This window comes from Larimichthys crocea, chromosome XVI (assembly GCF_000972845.2).
Source record: "Larimichthys crocea isolate SSNF chromosome XVI, L_crocea_2.0, whole genome shotgun sequence".
NCBI lineage: Eukaryota > Metazoa > Chordata > Actinopteri > Sciaenidae > Larimichthys > Larimichthys crocea.
In genome coordinates, this window is record NC_040026.1 from 20432471 (window position 1) to 20447352 (window position 14882).

Below are 14882 nucleotides of genomic sequence, written 5' to 3' on the forward strand. Positions count from 1 at the left end.
GACAGTTAATAATGTTGTGTTACATAAGCTTCATTTACCAGTGGTTGTTTGGAGTTTACAGAACGCGCTTGCAAGGGTGCAATGGTCAAATGTCCAATGGCCGCTTGTCTCCTGTAGGTGATTAAATTCCCAATTTTAGCCGCCAACTCCTTTGGATATTACATTTTTATGACACATGGGGCTCCAGTGGGGGGCTATCCTACCTAACTCACCTGTGTGCTGGTCACTATTCCCTGTTTCTATGTGTTGTTAATAGTTTGTGTTACTTTATAGTTCATTATGAGGGAAACGTGCACAGTTTGAGCTTCTGGGACTAGGAGTGATCGAGCATAAAGAGTTTGTTGTCCATTTAATCCATCGTTGATATAAAGGTATAGACTAATTCAGCTTTAATTGCATTATCATTACTTCTATTCGTAGTAGTAACAGTTGTACGTAGTATATTCTTTCTCCAGATGTCCCCAGATGTTTGTTTTTCCTCCCGCTGTGTGTGCTGATTCCACAGTTAGATATCACTGATGAGCTCTCGTGGACTTACTAATGAGAGGGACTCCCGGAGATACTCATCAGTGATCAATGTTTTCTTTGCCCTCACACCTTCCTGTGGGTAAATGAGTATCTGCGTACGAGCGATACGGTATGCCCGCTCCCGTTGTGTTTGCATACTCCCGTCGCATCGCTCCGTCTGTCTATCTCGTTCCCCGTCTCCACCCAATTCTTTTTTGCCTCCCCCTTCCCTCCTTGTTCTCTTTTATCTCCCCATCTTAGATAAAAGCTAAGCGCGCATCGCCGGGGAACAATTAGTCTCGGCCATCTCCAATCACGATTGCACATCTCAATCTCCCTTATTTTTTTTGCAGCCTATCTATTTCTGTTCCAGGCATGGAATTAACCCACACTGCTTTGGGAAATGCCCAAGCACTCAAACTTTAAATGCACCTCAGAGTCTGTTTTACATTTTATCTCTGTTTTGCATCTGTTAAACCCTCTGTCTAGCTCTCTCAAATATCATTTTCACTCGTTCTTTTGTTATAACACTTAACCTTAAATTTAAGTTTTCTCTCTCCTGTTCACTGTGAAATAGCTCTTCTGCGCAGACAAAGACCTCACTTCACAGTGTGACTTTCTGATTAGACGTGTCTGTGTTTTGGCTGCTGCTTTCTCTGCTTCTGCTGTGCGCAGGCTTTTCTTCGTGTTTGCCTAGATTAGGGGGGGATCAGGTTTTAACAGAACGTTGCGCAGACAGGGAAGGCAAGGGGCGCAGTTTTGAACTCGATAATGCCGTGGTAGTGATGTGAGATGAATCTTACACATCAATACTGTGTGCTGCTTTTATTGAGTTTGCTCTGTCTCGTTCTGTTTGTTTGAAATATTTATTCATGGCGGGCCGTTCGTCGGGGCTGGTGCTACGCTCAGGATCACAAAAGTCTGAAGTTCAACCAAAGTGCTGTTTATAAATGTTCACTGAAAATGTGCTGAAAATTATAATATGAATATTCAACCTTATTGAGATATGTAATGCACTTCAGAACTGCAAACAACTGCTGTTCATGTGTTCGTACATTCTCTTGATTACTTCATCATGTACCTTTGTGTATATCATGTTTTACCTCCATGGATGAACTTCCTCAATATACATTTGATGCACTTTGATTTTGGAATAAGATTTTTCATGTACATCTTTTCTTAGGTAGCCTACACCTGCACCACCACCTGGTTTTAGATTACACTAAGGTGTTGATTCAACTTTTGGAAGTTGTCGAACTGTATTTCTAATGCTTGTTCACCCCATTTGCATTAGTGACAGTAGGCTGAATATTAGAACAACAGCATAAACAACAAATGCCTAGAACCCATTAGCCATGGTCTATGATTGATGATTGAGAGATGATTTATCCCCCTGTGGCCAAAGGCTAATATTTCTACACTTCCGGTGTAGCCAGTGGATATCTGGAAACAAATCACTGATCTCCAGGCTCGAGACTTCCTCTTAGCAATCGGTTCCGAGAAGTCATTTCGGCAATTGCGTTCCACTTGATTTGATGTTGCAACCAAACATGACGGGTCAATCCTACTCAGAAAAGCATTTCGAACTGGAAACTAAGGATGTTTCACCGTGTTTACGTACCTCCGTGATAAGATCCTATCCCTTACGTTAAATAATACCCGCAAGAGATATCTTCCCATCAAATCAAGCGTGCACTTCTTGAAGCCTCCGTAACAAATCTGAGTCTGTGAGCGAAAGTGAAAAGCTTGTAAATCATCTTTGGTCTCTCACTCTATTTAACTTTCATCCCCTATTTTCCTCCTCATTCCTCCTCTTATCAGTCTACCTCCAGTGGATTTGTCGAGCCCGAAATTGAAGAACAAAATATCAGCGCTATAGATCATTTTGACAGTTTAATTCCAATGCCTGATTATCAGTCAATTTGATAATTATATTATCCAACCATCCAATTAATGTGTTCTATATTTACAATGATCATCAAGTAAGCTCACACTTTTTGCATCATTTATCAAGGGTGAGATATTAGAATCATGAGGGACCTTGACAGTATGTGTGCGAGGCTTTTCCTGATTGAGATATAAAAATCGGTGTGTGTCTGTTGCCACGTTCCAGTGTGTGCATCACCCTGTGGAGACATTCTCGTTGGTCTCCCTCATTCCACTCCTTCACACTCAACAGAGCGTGTTCAAGGAACACATAAGGAGCGCAAGACAAAGCGACACGGAGTGGAGGCGAACGAATGGTGAAAAGGATTTCATGCCTCCTCCTCGGCTTCACTCCTCTCCTGTCTGCTCTGTCTAGCTCGGAGGAAAGCGTTTGTGCTGTGCTGTGCCAATGAGTTACCGACACACAAATACACAGCAAGAGACGCAGGAGCAATCCATCACGATGCGATGCCTCAGCTTTCCCTGTTAGCCAGACGTCTCTGACACTCCCAGAGCAAGTCAAGATCACCCAACACAAGCAACATGAGATTAGGTAGTTCCAAATGGGACACGCTGAGAAAGGGTTTTCCATCTGGAGTGTGGCAGCTTGGTGTTTGCATGCCAGTGATACTCAAATACATTGAAGTTTGCTTTGTCTTAGGTGAGATCCGAGCATCTGACCATGGACAATCTGTTACAGTCAAGCACCAACTGTAGTTGCCTCTCTGTTTGAAGTCTTTCTAGTCAAATGTTTCTCAGTAGTTTGACAACTCGACAACTCTGCGTACCTTATCAGGATGAAAGCTAAGTTCCCGTGAAATGAATTTACTTCTCTCTCTCCCTCTTATCCCTGTCCTTCTTTATCCCGTGTGTTTCATGGGCGAATTCGTGCATCTGCGTTCATGGATGTGTGTGGGACTTGTTATTTATTTGGATTCTTTTTTTAAGGGTTTTTTCCCGTTGGCTTGGTTTAGCAGCAAGACGGCTCAATGAAGAAGGAAGACGAAGAACTTAATTTCAACTCTGCTCTTTATTCTTCACAGATGATGTGCCTCCCTACTTCAAGACGGAGCCGGTGCGTAGTCAGCTCCATCTGGAACGCAACAGGCTGGTGCTGACCTGTATGGCCGAGGGAAGCTGGCCACTGGAGTTCAAATGGATCCACAACAGCACCGAGCTGACTCGCTTCTCTCTGGAGTACAGGTGAGGACGAGCTGAATGCGTGACCGACAGATTCCAATGATTGGTTGACAACGAGCTAAAATCCCAACCTGTATGGTCGCTACTGCTTTCTAGCTTTATTATGGCCTGAATGTATGAATGAATGAAATCATAACAGCAGCCAAATAGTCTTTAATGTACATGTGGCATGTTGTATTAAGATTTGAACCTAACAAACATCATAAATAGAATATTCTATCTATAACTATGTTTTCTTTAGCATTTAGTTACCTTAGAATGAGTCTTGTGTATATATACAGACACCTCAGTCCTCTTCCATATTGTTGTGGAGAAATTGCTGAAGTCAAAGGTCAATGCTGAGGTCAGGAAGGAAGAGTTCAGGAGTCTCTGATGTCTTATGCTGTATTATTTACTGATGCTTGATCAAGGAGAATTAGAGACACTCTCAAAGTTCATCAGAAGTGCCTGAGTCGGTCTCACATTCTGCAGAACTCTGGTGCTGGTGGATCGACTTTAAACCCAAAGATAACACCACAAATACTATACGCCCCAGAATTAGACAAAGAGAATGTCTTTACCCATGGAGGACCCATGTCAACACATTCTAGTCTGGAGACACAGATGTCTATTTACACAGACTGGATCGTCAACAGCAAGATATCTATTATGTCTAGGAAGGCAGCAATAGGTCTCTTCGACCCTGGCCACTACAGTGTTGAGATAGACTGGCACCCAATTAAAGACAAACAATTAATACTGAGGACCTCAAGGCTCCCACGTGACCTCGTGTAACCTAAGGATAGAAAATTCCATAACACATCATGTTTCTACCAATGGCAGTATTAGTTTTCCGAAGCGCTTCTTTGAAGCTGAAATTATGCTGCGCTGGCCGAACGAAGGTGGATGCACTGCTTCTGCTGCGGGCCTAATGACGCCTGGTTTGCTCTAATAACCCACCCACCTGTCAATCAAGCGGCGGCGCTGTTAATTAAGCGTGACTTTAAGCCTCAATATAATTTGAATTTAAAAAAATATACCCCCTCACAGTTGTCATGAACCGGTTTATTTCTGCTGTGAAGTTGGGCATTTCAATACACTGCACTGATGACTCATTTCTGCAGCCAGTCTCAAGCAGCCGCTCCAGGTTTTACAGTTTTTTTTAGCACTTCCGCATTGGCTTCATCTCCCAGCGCTGGAGGTTGCCACTTTGGCTTCTACATAAGCCCAGAAGAGACAAACTAAACACTGGCTCTAGAACGGGGCCTTTCACACTAGCCAGGAGAAGGTGAGGCAATGGGGCTGAAATCTAGCAACTACACCCCTAGATGCCGACGTCATATACACTCGTCCTTTAAGCTTGTTGGATCATAATTGTTCATACTTGTGCTTGTACATGTGAGATTAAGGTAAAGTTAAGAAAAACTTCAAACCCTTTTTTTTTCGCCGTTTCAGTAGTTATTGCTCTCCCTATGGGCAGTGTAGTATTCTGCGTGTACGTTTTTTTAAACACTTATACTTTCATCATGGAATATCCTGCTAAATAAATAACTAGCTCTCGCCGCTTAGCTTTTTTCGGTCTTTCCCTTTTCCGCTCCTGCCTCTCTCTCTCTCTCCTTTCCCCCCCTCACGTCTCCGTGACCTCCATCACTCTCTCTCCAGAGAGGCGAGCGAAAGGAGTGAACAAGGGTTAGGGCAGGGGAGAAACCGTCTTTAATGGTAACTGGAAGATCTGTAATGTGGAAAACATTGCTCTTATCGCAGAGAGCAGCGTGTTGCATCAAGCGCGTGTGTGTGTTTGTGTGTGTGGAGACAGCGGCGCAAATGAAGCACTGGAGGATTGAAAGAAGGCTCTTTGGCACACACTTTGCTGATCCTAGCTGAACTGTTGTGGTCACATGTGAGAGAGAGTGTGTACGTGAAAAACAGGGGGTGAGGGTGAACATACAAGCAACATCAGCCTTGTTGATGGAGCTGGGACTAAATCCTGACAGTCTCTGGAGACAGATAAGACCAGAGTGGGAACAGTGGGGCAGAAAGGGCAAAAGTGACACACACACACACACACACACACACACACACACACACACGGACGGACGCTATAAGGATTGATCAGAACAACATTGTCTGTTGGAGCCTCAGGGCTTCTTTGACTTTGTTATAATCACTCCCCAGTGATTGAGTACTAGAATGGGTGATTAAACAAGTACTCGAGTACAAAGCTGCTCTAAGTATAAAAGTATAAGCTGCTGAAATGGCACTTGTTTTTTTTACCCCCAGGCATTACACGGGTGGAGTTAGCCAGTCGTAGAACATCCTCCCTAAACAACAGAAAGATGCAAAAAATGAGGCGTCTAATACAACATGTGTAATCAGCCAGTACTGACTGACAGCTGAATGGTTGTTGTTTTTTCCTCATTATGTCACGACAGCAGTCCGTAATCGTGCAGGTACGCATGGTGTAATTGGAAAAAAAAAAAAAACACGTATAAATCTTTAGGCATTGTTCAACTTCAAGGTGCTTTTGTTTTGGTCATTGTGTCAGCAATGGATCGGCTCAGCTGGCGCGTGGCACAATACACCCCACTTTAATACCAATTCAACGGGGTATCACCTGTTGGAATAAAGTGAAATACAGCAGGGGCGGTCGGTAGCGTAGTGGGTTAAGCGGCCGCCCCGTGTGTGGAGGCTATAGTCCTCACTGCATCTGGCCCCGGTTCGAATCCCGCATCGGACGGCCATTTACTGCGTGTCTATCTTCAGCTGTACTATCATTAAAGGCATAAAAGGCCATAGGGCCATAGGCCAAACAGGATATACAGAGAACTGAAATTGTATTTCCCTCTTATCCCCGGTGCAAACAGCAATACACATGAAATAAAAAAATAGAAGTAAATATATATACAAGCTAAAAGACAGTGGCAAATCTGGAAGATATAAACAGTATAAATATGGCAAATATGGTGGCATTGAACAGAATGAACAGTATAAACAGAAACAACAGTCTAACAGTATCAGTGTGGCAATATGGCACAGTATAAACAGAATTATCAGTATGAATATAAATATGGCAGTATGGACAGAATTTACAGTATAAACAGTGAGGTCTATCAAAAATAAAATATGTATACAGAGTAAACAGTTGGTGTGCAGCAGCTGACTGTACACAGTGCAATTTGGTTTGCAAGACTTTTTTTTTTAGAGTCTGTAAAAAGTGGCTGGTGCCGTTTGGTTTGTGTTCATCTGGAGCTTTGGCTTGTGGATGGGGCTGGAGCAAAGTGAGGGATGTGTGATGAGATAAGACTCAAACGTCTCCTTTTTTTTTCATAGAAATCTACTCTGAAATGATTCTGTATGTTTCAAACTCCGCAACAACAAGAGGGGGAATAACAAATACTCCCAAAGGCCAATCGGAGTCCCTCTGTGCTTAACTGACACCTCATTGGTTCACAGCTCCGAATGATCCATCTCCGTGCTTTGCACCACTGCATCATCCACAGAGGGCAAGCGTGACACGTGTGCCTTCTAAACACCGAGTGTGTCAATTCATTTTCTCGTATAATGGCAGCTTTCTGCATGTGAAGGTTTAGTGTGTGTGTGTGTGTGCATGTGTGTTTCTTGTTTGTATGTGGATGCGCGGTCCTCCTCGCTCCTCAAGTTGCCCTTTCTCTGTGCCAGGAGAGTATTTGAGCAGAGCCAGACCCCCCATATTAATGAGGTTATGGTAGAGGTCCCCAGTGCTGAGTGCTGCTTTAAATATTGACACCATGCGACTTGACCTTGTGTCCTCTGGCAGCCGATCAATACTGCAAAGGTGCGTGTGTGTGTGTGTGTGTGTGTGTGTGTGTGTGGCTGCATTACTATTCAACATGTAGGTATGTGAGTGAGTAAGAGGTAAGAGAGTGGCACAGTTTTAGTGATCTGTTGGAGGGAGTGCCACTCTTGGGAGAGAACAGGCTCAGCATTGACTGCTGTCACATAACGGCAACATCACCTATATAGTATGTGAGTGCCAACAAGCCACACACACACACACACACACACACACACACACACACACACATATTAATACCATTTGGCCGGCGTCCTGCTTTCTTTGTTCCTAAAATAATCATTTAAAAGATTTATCTGCAAATTAAAACTCGATTTAATTAAGATTGAAGATTACATCCAATACCATTAAGGATTTTTGAGCTGGTGAATTACCCCGCGTGCAATCCTTCAGCAGATCAATACACTGTATTATAGCACCACAGCTTCCTGTCACGTGATCCGAAATCCCAGAAAACATTCACCCGGCACGTCACCAGTCTTTATGGTGCCAATTAACCCAGGAACTTAATTAAGGGAGTTAATTGTTAATCAAACCTCAAGAGTCTTTTTTTTTGTTTGTCAATTTGTTCTCGTCTGGTTTTAGTGCGGTCTGCGTCTGCTGGAGGGAGTAGTAACCTTTGTAATGAGGCAGACAGACAGAGAGCAGTAAACAAAAGTAGAAGTAATCTAGTCGACAGTCGCTCACAGAAGGAAACGTTACAGTTTCACCGTCGCAGGTTTCACGCTGATTAAATCATTCTTTTTATCTCTGTGTGCTCACTGTCCCCTCGTTGTTGAGAAGTGGAAATTACTTCTCTCTCCGATGCAATCACAACAAAAAAGCCCTCTCTTGACTTTTCACAATTAAGACGGAAGAAAACGAAATTAACATTTTGACAGCTATCATAACAGTGTCCCTTCCGCCTCTGCATAATCAGACAACATGCTCAGAGACGGGTCGGTAGTACACGTGTAAGCGACACACAGACAGGTACCATAGGTAGGTGTGTACGTTGAGTTTCCGTCTTCACACTCTCGATCTCTCTTTCATCCTTCCTCTTCGTTCGCGTCCCGTCTGCCTCGGTTTAATCCACTCATACGCGAGGCACCATGGATACGAGCTAACAGATATAATTTCATGGTGGCTCTGAATAAATTAACACGAGTTCAATACGATATTATTCCATGTCCGGGGGACGTGATGACAAGCTCAGCTTGCTAACTAGATGGAGATGAAGGAAAAGCAGGAGGTAAAGTAGAGGTAGATGACAACATGTTTTCTGTGTGTGTGTGTGTGTGTGTGTGTAAAGTGATATCTGCCCACTTGCAATCAAATGTTTTAATGATCAATTTATTGAAGAAATCTTCCAAACTCAACTTTAAAACTTAAGAGTAGCTCTTGTTCTGTTTATTCCTTCGTCTTCTGAATTAGTATTGGTTCCAACTCTCGGTGATGTCATATAATCTCAGCAAGAACAGACGCCAGCCACTGAAACCACCTTTATATTCATTTGATTTTGGCTGCCGTAAAAACAGGCATTTGTCATAAACAATCCCAACATCCCCAAAGAGCAGAGCCCCCCCCGAGAAGCAGACAAATTGGAAGCTGTTAAAATGTCTCCCTTTTCATATTTTTCATCTCGCATTCCTTCATAAATAACTTAAACACGCAGCCAAACAGTCTGCCTTGTTAGCAAGTCGCAAACCAGCAGGATGTCCCATATGTATGTGTTTAGCTCAGGGAGGAGGGTTAAGGTTCATGTTTGGGAAATGAAACGGGACGAGGAATAAACAAAACAACCGTTTACTCGCTTTGATTCTCATTTTCCATCTGCATCCTCCGCGCAATTTTTATTTTCTTTCAGCTCACGATTTCACGCTGCCGTTGCTCCCTTCCACACACACCCTTGTGTCAGAGTTAAATTAAATTCAAACAATTATTATGTTTTGTTTTTTTTGGTGGAGACACTTTATGGCCCTCTCTCTCTCTCTGCCTATATGCATTTCTGAAATACCCGCTCTTGAAGCAGAGCCTTCATTAGACTGTGAAGAGCCCTTATTCACTTTGTGAATAAAAGCAATAAATGAAAACTGATCAAATATATAATTAAAAAAAATGTAGAGCCGCTTCAGCGGATGAAATGAGAGTAGTATACTTGGAAAAAAAAACAATGTATATATAGCACACTGTATATTTAAACGGTTGTGTCTAGTGTCAATAGTGATCGTGATGTTCCTATCGAGTGCAACAACAGATGGTGAAAGTGGATTACGTTGTATTCAATAATATTAAAACGCAGAAAACACGACTGACAAAAGATGTATATGACACAATCCTTACTTATCCATAACTTCTACATATTTTTAACAGAACGGGCTAAAACATGGACATTTCTGACCAAAGTGTTGCTCAGAGTCAGGGTCTGGGTTGTGGACTAGCAGGTAAAGGAGGAGAGACTCTTAAATGTTCTATATATTAACTCTTTAGGCCGAATATGTCAGGTTATAACTGTTAGATTTGTGTCATTATAACATATGGTACTTCTGTGATGACCTTAGCAGAATGTGCAATAACAAACTTTCCAATACATGTCTGTCCAATAGGAGTCTTTCCTTTCCTTCCTTGAATCGAGGGTCTAAGGACAATGTATGGATTGTAAAGCCCCTTGAGACAAATTGAATCCCCCCCGTGTGGGTTCTCTCCGGGTACTCCGGCTTCCTCCAACAGTCCAAAGACATGTGGGTTAATTGGTGACTCTGAGTTGCCCGTGAGTGTAGATAAGAGTGTGAGAACTGGCGACTCGTCCACGGTGTAACCCGCTGGGTTCAGCTCCAGGATGAGCAGTGGTAGAAAACGGATGGATTGATGAATTTGGGCTGTAAAAGTAAAAATTGACTCGACTAGAGACAGAAATTCATTCGGCATTGTTCAACAGACTAGTTGAACCGCTTCAGTTCAATCAAATTATTTGATTTGTGTAATCCTCACTATGGTAGTTCTAATAAGATCAGTGCTATTCTTGCAGTAGAGAAAGAGTAGCAGTAACATCCAATTACAGGCAGAAAAACTTCTTCTCTTGGATCTGTACTTGAACCCCATCATGTCAGGGAATGGCAGCGCTCGGACAGAGGCAGCCAGGCAGCATCTCTCTCTCTCCAGATGACCTTAATGGATTCCCCTCTGTGACTAAAAAACGTCCATTTTCTTTCTCCCTGGCACTCTCCTTCACAGCCCCCAGATACAATAGATTTTACCTTCCTCTGTCTCCCTCGATGCACTCACTCACGCCTTGTTTTCTGTAGCGGAGTGGAGTGAGCGGATGACTCAGAGAATGTCAGCGAGAGAGTATGAGAGAAAAAAACGAAACCGTCGGTTTGTGTATGAGTTTGTGCGTCTTATTGTGTTTATGTGTCTATGGGTGATCCACAGCCAGCGTTATGAAACATCTTGCATAAGTACAAGGACACCTGACATTAACAACTGGACTGAATGTTCAGCCATTCAGTTAAATACTACTTTTCTCTGGTGAGTACTGACACATCTCATGTGTGTCCTTGAAATTTTAGGTTTAGGATACTTGCAGGTGTGTTGACATAGACTGGTATGATTTTAGCATAATGCTGTGTCTACAGTTTGAAATGTTATGATAGAATCATACTGATGAGGTTCATAAACGTTTAGTGCTGACCTACATTGAAATGAGGGCTGGCAGGGGAGCTGGTGTGTGCAGGCTTTTTCCTCCGGTTTTAAACAGAAGCACACAACGTTCTGAAGGAAAACGTTTCGGCTGCTGATCTTGTACCGTACCGTGACCGCAACACACCGAGTGTGTTACACAGAACGTGAAAAGCCCAAAGTCTTACACGTGTGTCCGAGAATGAGAAGGAATTCATAGCTAGGGTTCATAAATGAGGTCAATCACACACAAAATCAGCTGATTATCAGCTGATTTTATTAAGAACCTGCTAATCACCCACTCAAACCAAAGCTGATTAGAAGTTTAGTCACAATTATCTAAGTACTTTTGCTGCTGATAGTGCTGCTCTGACACCGGTACAGATTTCTACACCTTTTCTATAGATTTGTTTGAGCAACATAAACTTTTTTTTACATTTTACACGTTATCAGATGAAGAACTTTGCCTAAATGTCCAATATTTTCCAATATTCCTGCTCAGACAATAAGTCACTAAGAATATGGCCAAGCTTTAGATAGTTTATCAAGTGCATTGCGGTTCGATACCCCACGCTACGTGAAAGTGGGTGCAACCGCATTGTAAGCTCAAACTGCACCACCCACTACCCCGGCTTTCATCCAACAGATGCATGAACTTAAGTATAATGTCATATATGAACATATGACAACAGATCAGTATAGAGTACAGAAAAGTCTCCCATCAGACAAAGCTTCTACTGATCCCACGGACAACAATAGTGGCAAAATATTGCTGTTGACATAACTTCGGATAAATATGTAAAAAAAAGGTCTGTCCTCTGGGATTTATGAGTCGATGTAAAATTCCTTTTTAACAAAATCACAAACACACAAACGCGATCATTCACTTTTATTCACTGGGCCTCCCTTGAAACAGTTTGGAGCCCGCCTCTGGGTCTCCCACTTTGAAAAGCTTTGGTTGAGTATACAGCGATGTGTGTGTGCAGCTCAGAGGAAACAGGCTTTCATAAGGATCAAGGCTGGCAAATTATACAGAGAAAATATTATTAATATATATATTTTATAAGGCGTGACAATGGTTTGTGTACACTGTCTCAATCAGACAGATGTCCATCTGTTTTATCCTTTGTGAGCATGTGGAGGCTGTCCCTCCGGGCCTGGTAGATGAATTACCCACTATTGATTTCCAGTAGCTTAACCCAGAACTCCCCATTACCTGTCATGTGTCATATGTGCTGGGTATTGGGAAAACAAGATCAGATTGAAGACTTTTATCCTATAGAATTTTTGAAGATGAGTCAATAGACTTTCAAAAGACATCCTCTCAACAACACAAAGTATATTATCGATTTCCTTTGGAGACGCTTTCACCTATAGCTCACCGAAGACCTGGAAGTTCGATCGCGTGTCAATGTATTTGTAACACGGTGGCATTTCTACTTGACATGTTGCTTTATTTATGGTGCTTTAATTCATGACATGCACGGCACATGCATATAATCATCCAATTAGAATAATGACGCACATCAATCCATCATGATCCCTAAAAAAAAAAAAAGCAAGTAATTAGGCTGTCAAAAGTAATAATTTGCCTTTTTTTTTTTTTTATTGCTTTTGTTTATCTAATACTGAATGCACAAGCTGTTGAGGTCTTCCAAGCGCGCCGCAATGCCCGTGAGTGAGCTCATTAATGAAAGTAAAGTGACATCAAACTGTTAGAAGAGGGCAGTGACCTTTTCATAAACTCCAAACAATGCGACGAGAATAAAACACATCATTACAAGTGAGCCGTGACACACTGTGTGCCGCGTGTCTGCTTTTATTAGGAGCTGTAAAACAACTGTTGCGTGACGTGATGTGTTCCAAAATTAAAAAAAAAAAAAGGCACACTTTGAGATCAGGTTTCATGTGAGTCGCCGTGTTTGGCAGAAGAAGCGGCATTAATTCGTGGGAATCTCTTCTCTAAACGATAGCGAATGCGTTGATGCTCGGGATAAAAAAGACGTGCGTGTCATTATCGGCTCATCCCGGATTTATGATGCTTTCTGGCGTGTCATGATTTACCGTCATGCAGTTAAGCCATAATTACAGTGTCCTTGCGATGTGTATGTGAGGGTTTATAATCTTACCGTATAACCAGCAATTTAAGTACAATGTTATTGCAGCTAACCTCGGGGACAGGTGTGATATTATTATTATGAAGCACGCCGCAGCCATCTTCAATCAAGGATTCATAGTTTTGCCAATCATCTCCGAGCGCCCCCCTTTATCTCCCTCCATCTTTGCATCATTTTGTTCTTCAAGCCTCCACCTCCAGCCCACTTCATTCCCCCCCAGTCCTCCCCTCTTTCTCATGTCCCTCTATCCGTCTCCCTGCCACTCCTCCATCTAATCATTTCTCCTGAGTGGGGCTAATTAAAGGGGATCTGACGGAGTGCGCTGACCACAGGAACATCAATCAATCTTTGTCCGACGCGGCGAGCCCCCCCGCTGACTCCCCCAACCTGGCTGCCAACGCGCGCAGCTCCGCAAAGGTTAATTGTATTCATTATATAAGGGACAAGAGCGAAAGAGGAAGAGAGGGAGAGAACACTGTCTAAAGTCACCCTGAAGATTCAGGGTCTGGGGTGAATTCTCGGTAGGCCCTCGGCGAGGTTAAACTTGGAGCAGCGACACCACCTGTCAGCCTTCTCCCTCTTAATGTCTGCTTCTTCCCCCTAACCCGAACTCTTCTTACTGTTTTCGTCCCCTCCTTTCTGTTGCACACTATTCCATCATCTATTCACCTCATCTCACTTCCATCTATGCATAACACATATACGTGATTGTATTAATTTTAGTTGATGAAACATATGAAAGGAGTCACACATCATTAATGGAGCTTTCTGATTAGTTGATTAAGCTTTAACAGACTTTGGGCTAAAACTCATTTAGTTCTTCGGGTCCGACTGCTGCTGCCGCTAATGAGGTTTGATACCGCTTCATTTCTTTTTTTTGTTTTTTTGTTATAGAAATTAAAAGCCTTCGAACACCATCCAACCATTTGTTATTGCGGGCCCCGCTGCTGTTAGCCGCCGCTTCCACAAAGCACAAAGGCGGCTTTCAACGATTTCAAGCAAGTGCTAATCAAATTTGTCAGTTTTGCCTCGCTGCTTGATTTCTCGTTCACGTAGAAGTTTTTGAAGAGGGGTTATCTTGTTATGTTTCTCCCCAAAGAAATTAATAGTGAGTGGCATATCTGTTTCCCGTCGACGCAGGAGCTGTAGTTGCTAGGGGCAGCTATCGTAACGATTTAAATGTTTCAAGTATAAGACATATGCAGATTTAAGAGTTGCTATTTATGTTAATCAACTTACAATAATCCATTTTTGGGGAATGGCATCCCCATTTGATCAAATACAAAAAATGGCCAATTGTGTCTCCAACTGGGAGAAAGAGATGTCAATGAGCACGACAACCAGACCTGTTTGAGTCTTGTGTTTCAGACTTCTGGAACCAGACCACTAGCAAAGAGACGCATTGATGGCATTGATGTGAGCAGCAAAGCAAAAGCCAACAGGTGGCTGCTATGAATGAGTCTGTGATCTTGCACCACTGAAACGTGGCCAAAAACTCGAGTTTCCCGACACATATAAGATGCATACGGACTGGTGATGAATGAAACAAAAGCATATGCAGGTGTTTCCATACAGAGCACGAGCGCTCGCTGAGCGGTTTATCATCAAAACAGCAAATGAGAGAATATCTTTTGAGAGAATCCAGTTCACAGGCTTGTAGATGT

The 14882-nt window shown here is 42.7% G+C and overlaps 1 protein-coding gene across 1 annotated transcript in view; it reads left to right on the forward strand.

Annotated features, from left to right (window-relative positions):
- sdk2b (sidekick cell adhesion molecule 2b) overlaps positions 1-14882 on the forward strand; it is a 247597-nt gene that overhangs the window by 166409 nt on the left and 66306 nt on the right. The window contains exon 2 of the mRNA XM_019270164.2: positions 3477-3636. Within this exon, the coding sequence (XP_019125709.2) occupies positions 3477-3636 (160 nt within the window). The remainder of the gene's footprint in view (positions 1-3476; positions 3637-14882) is intronic.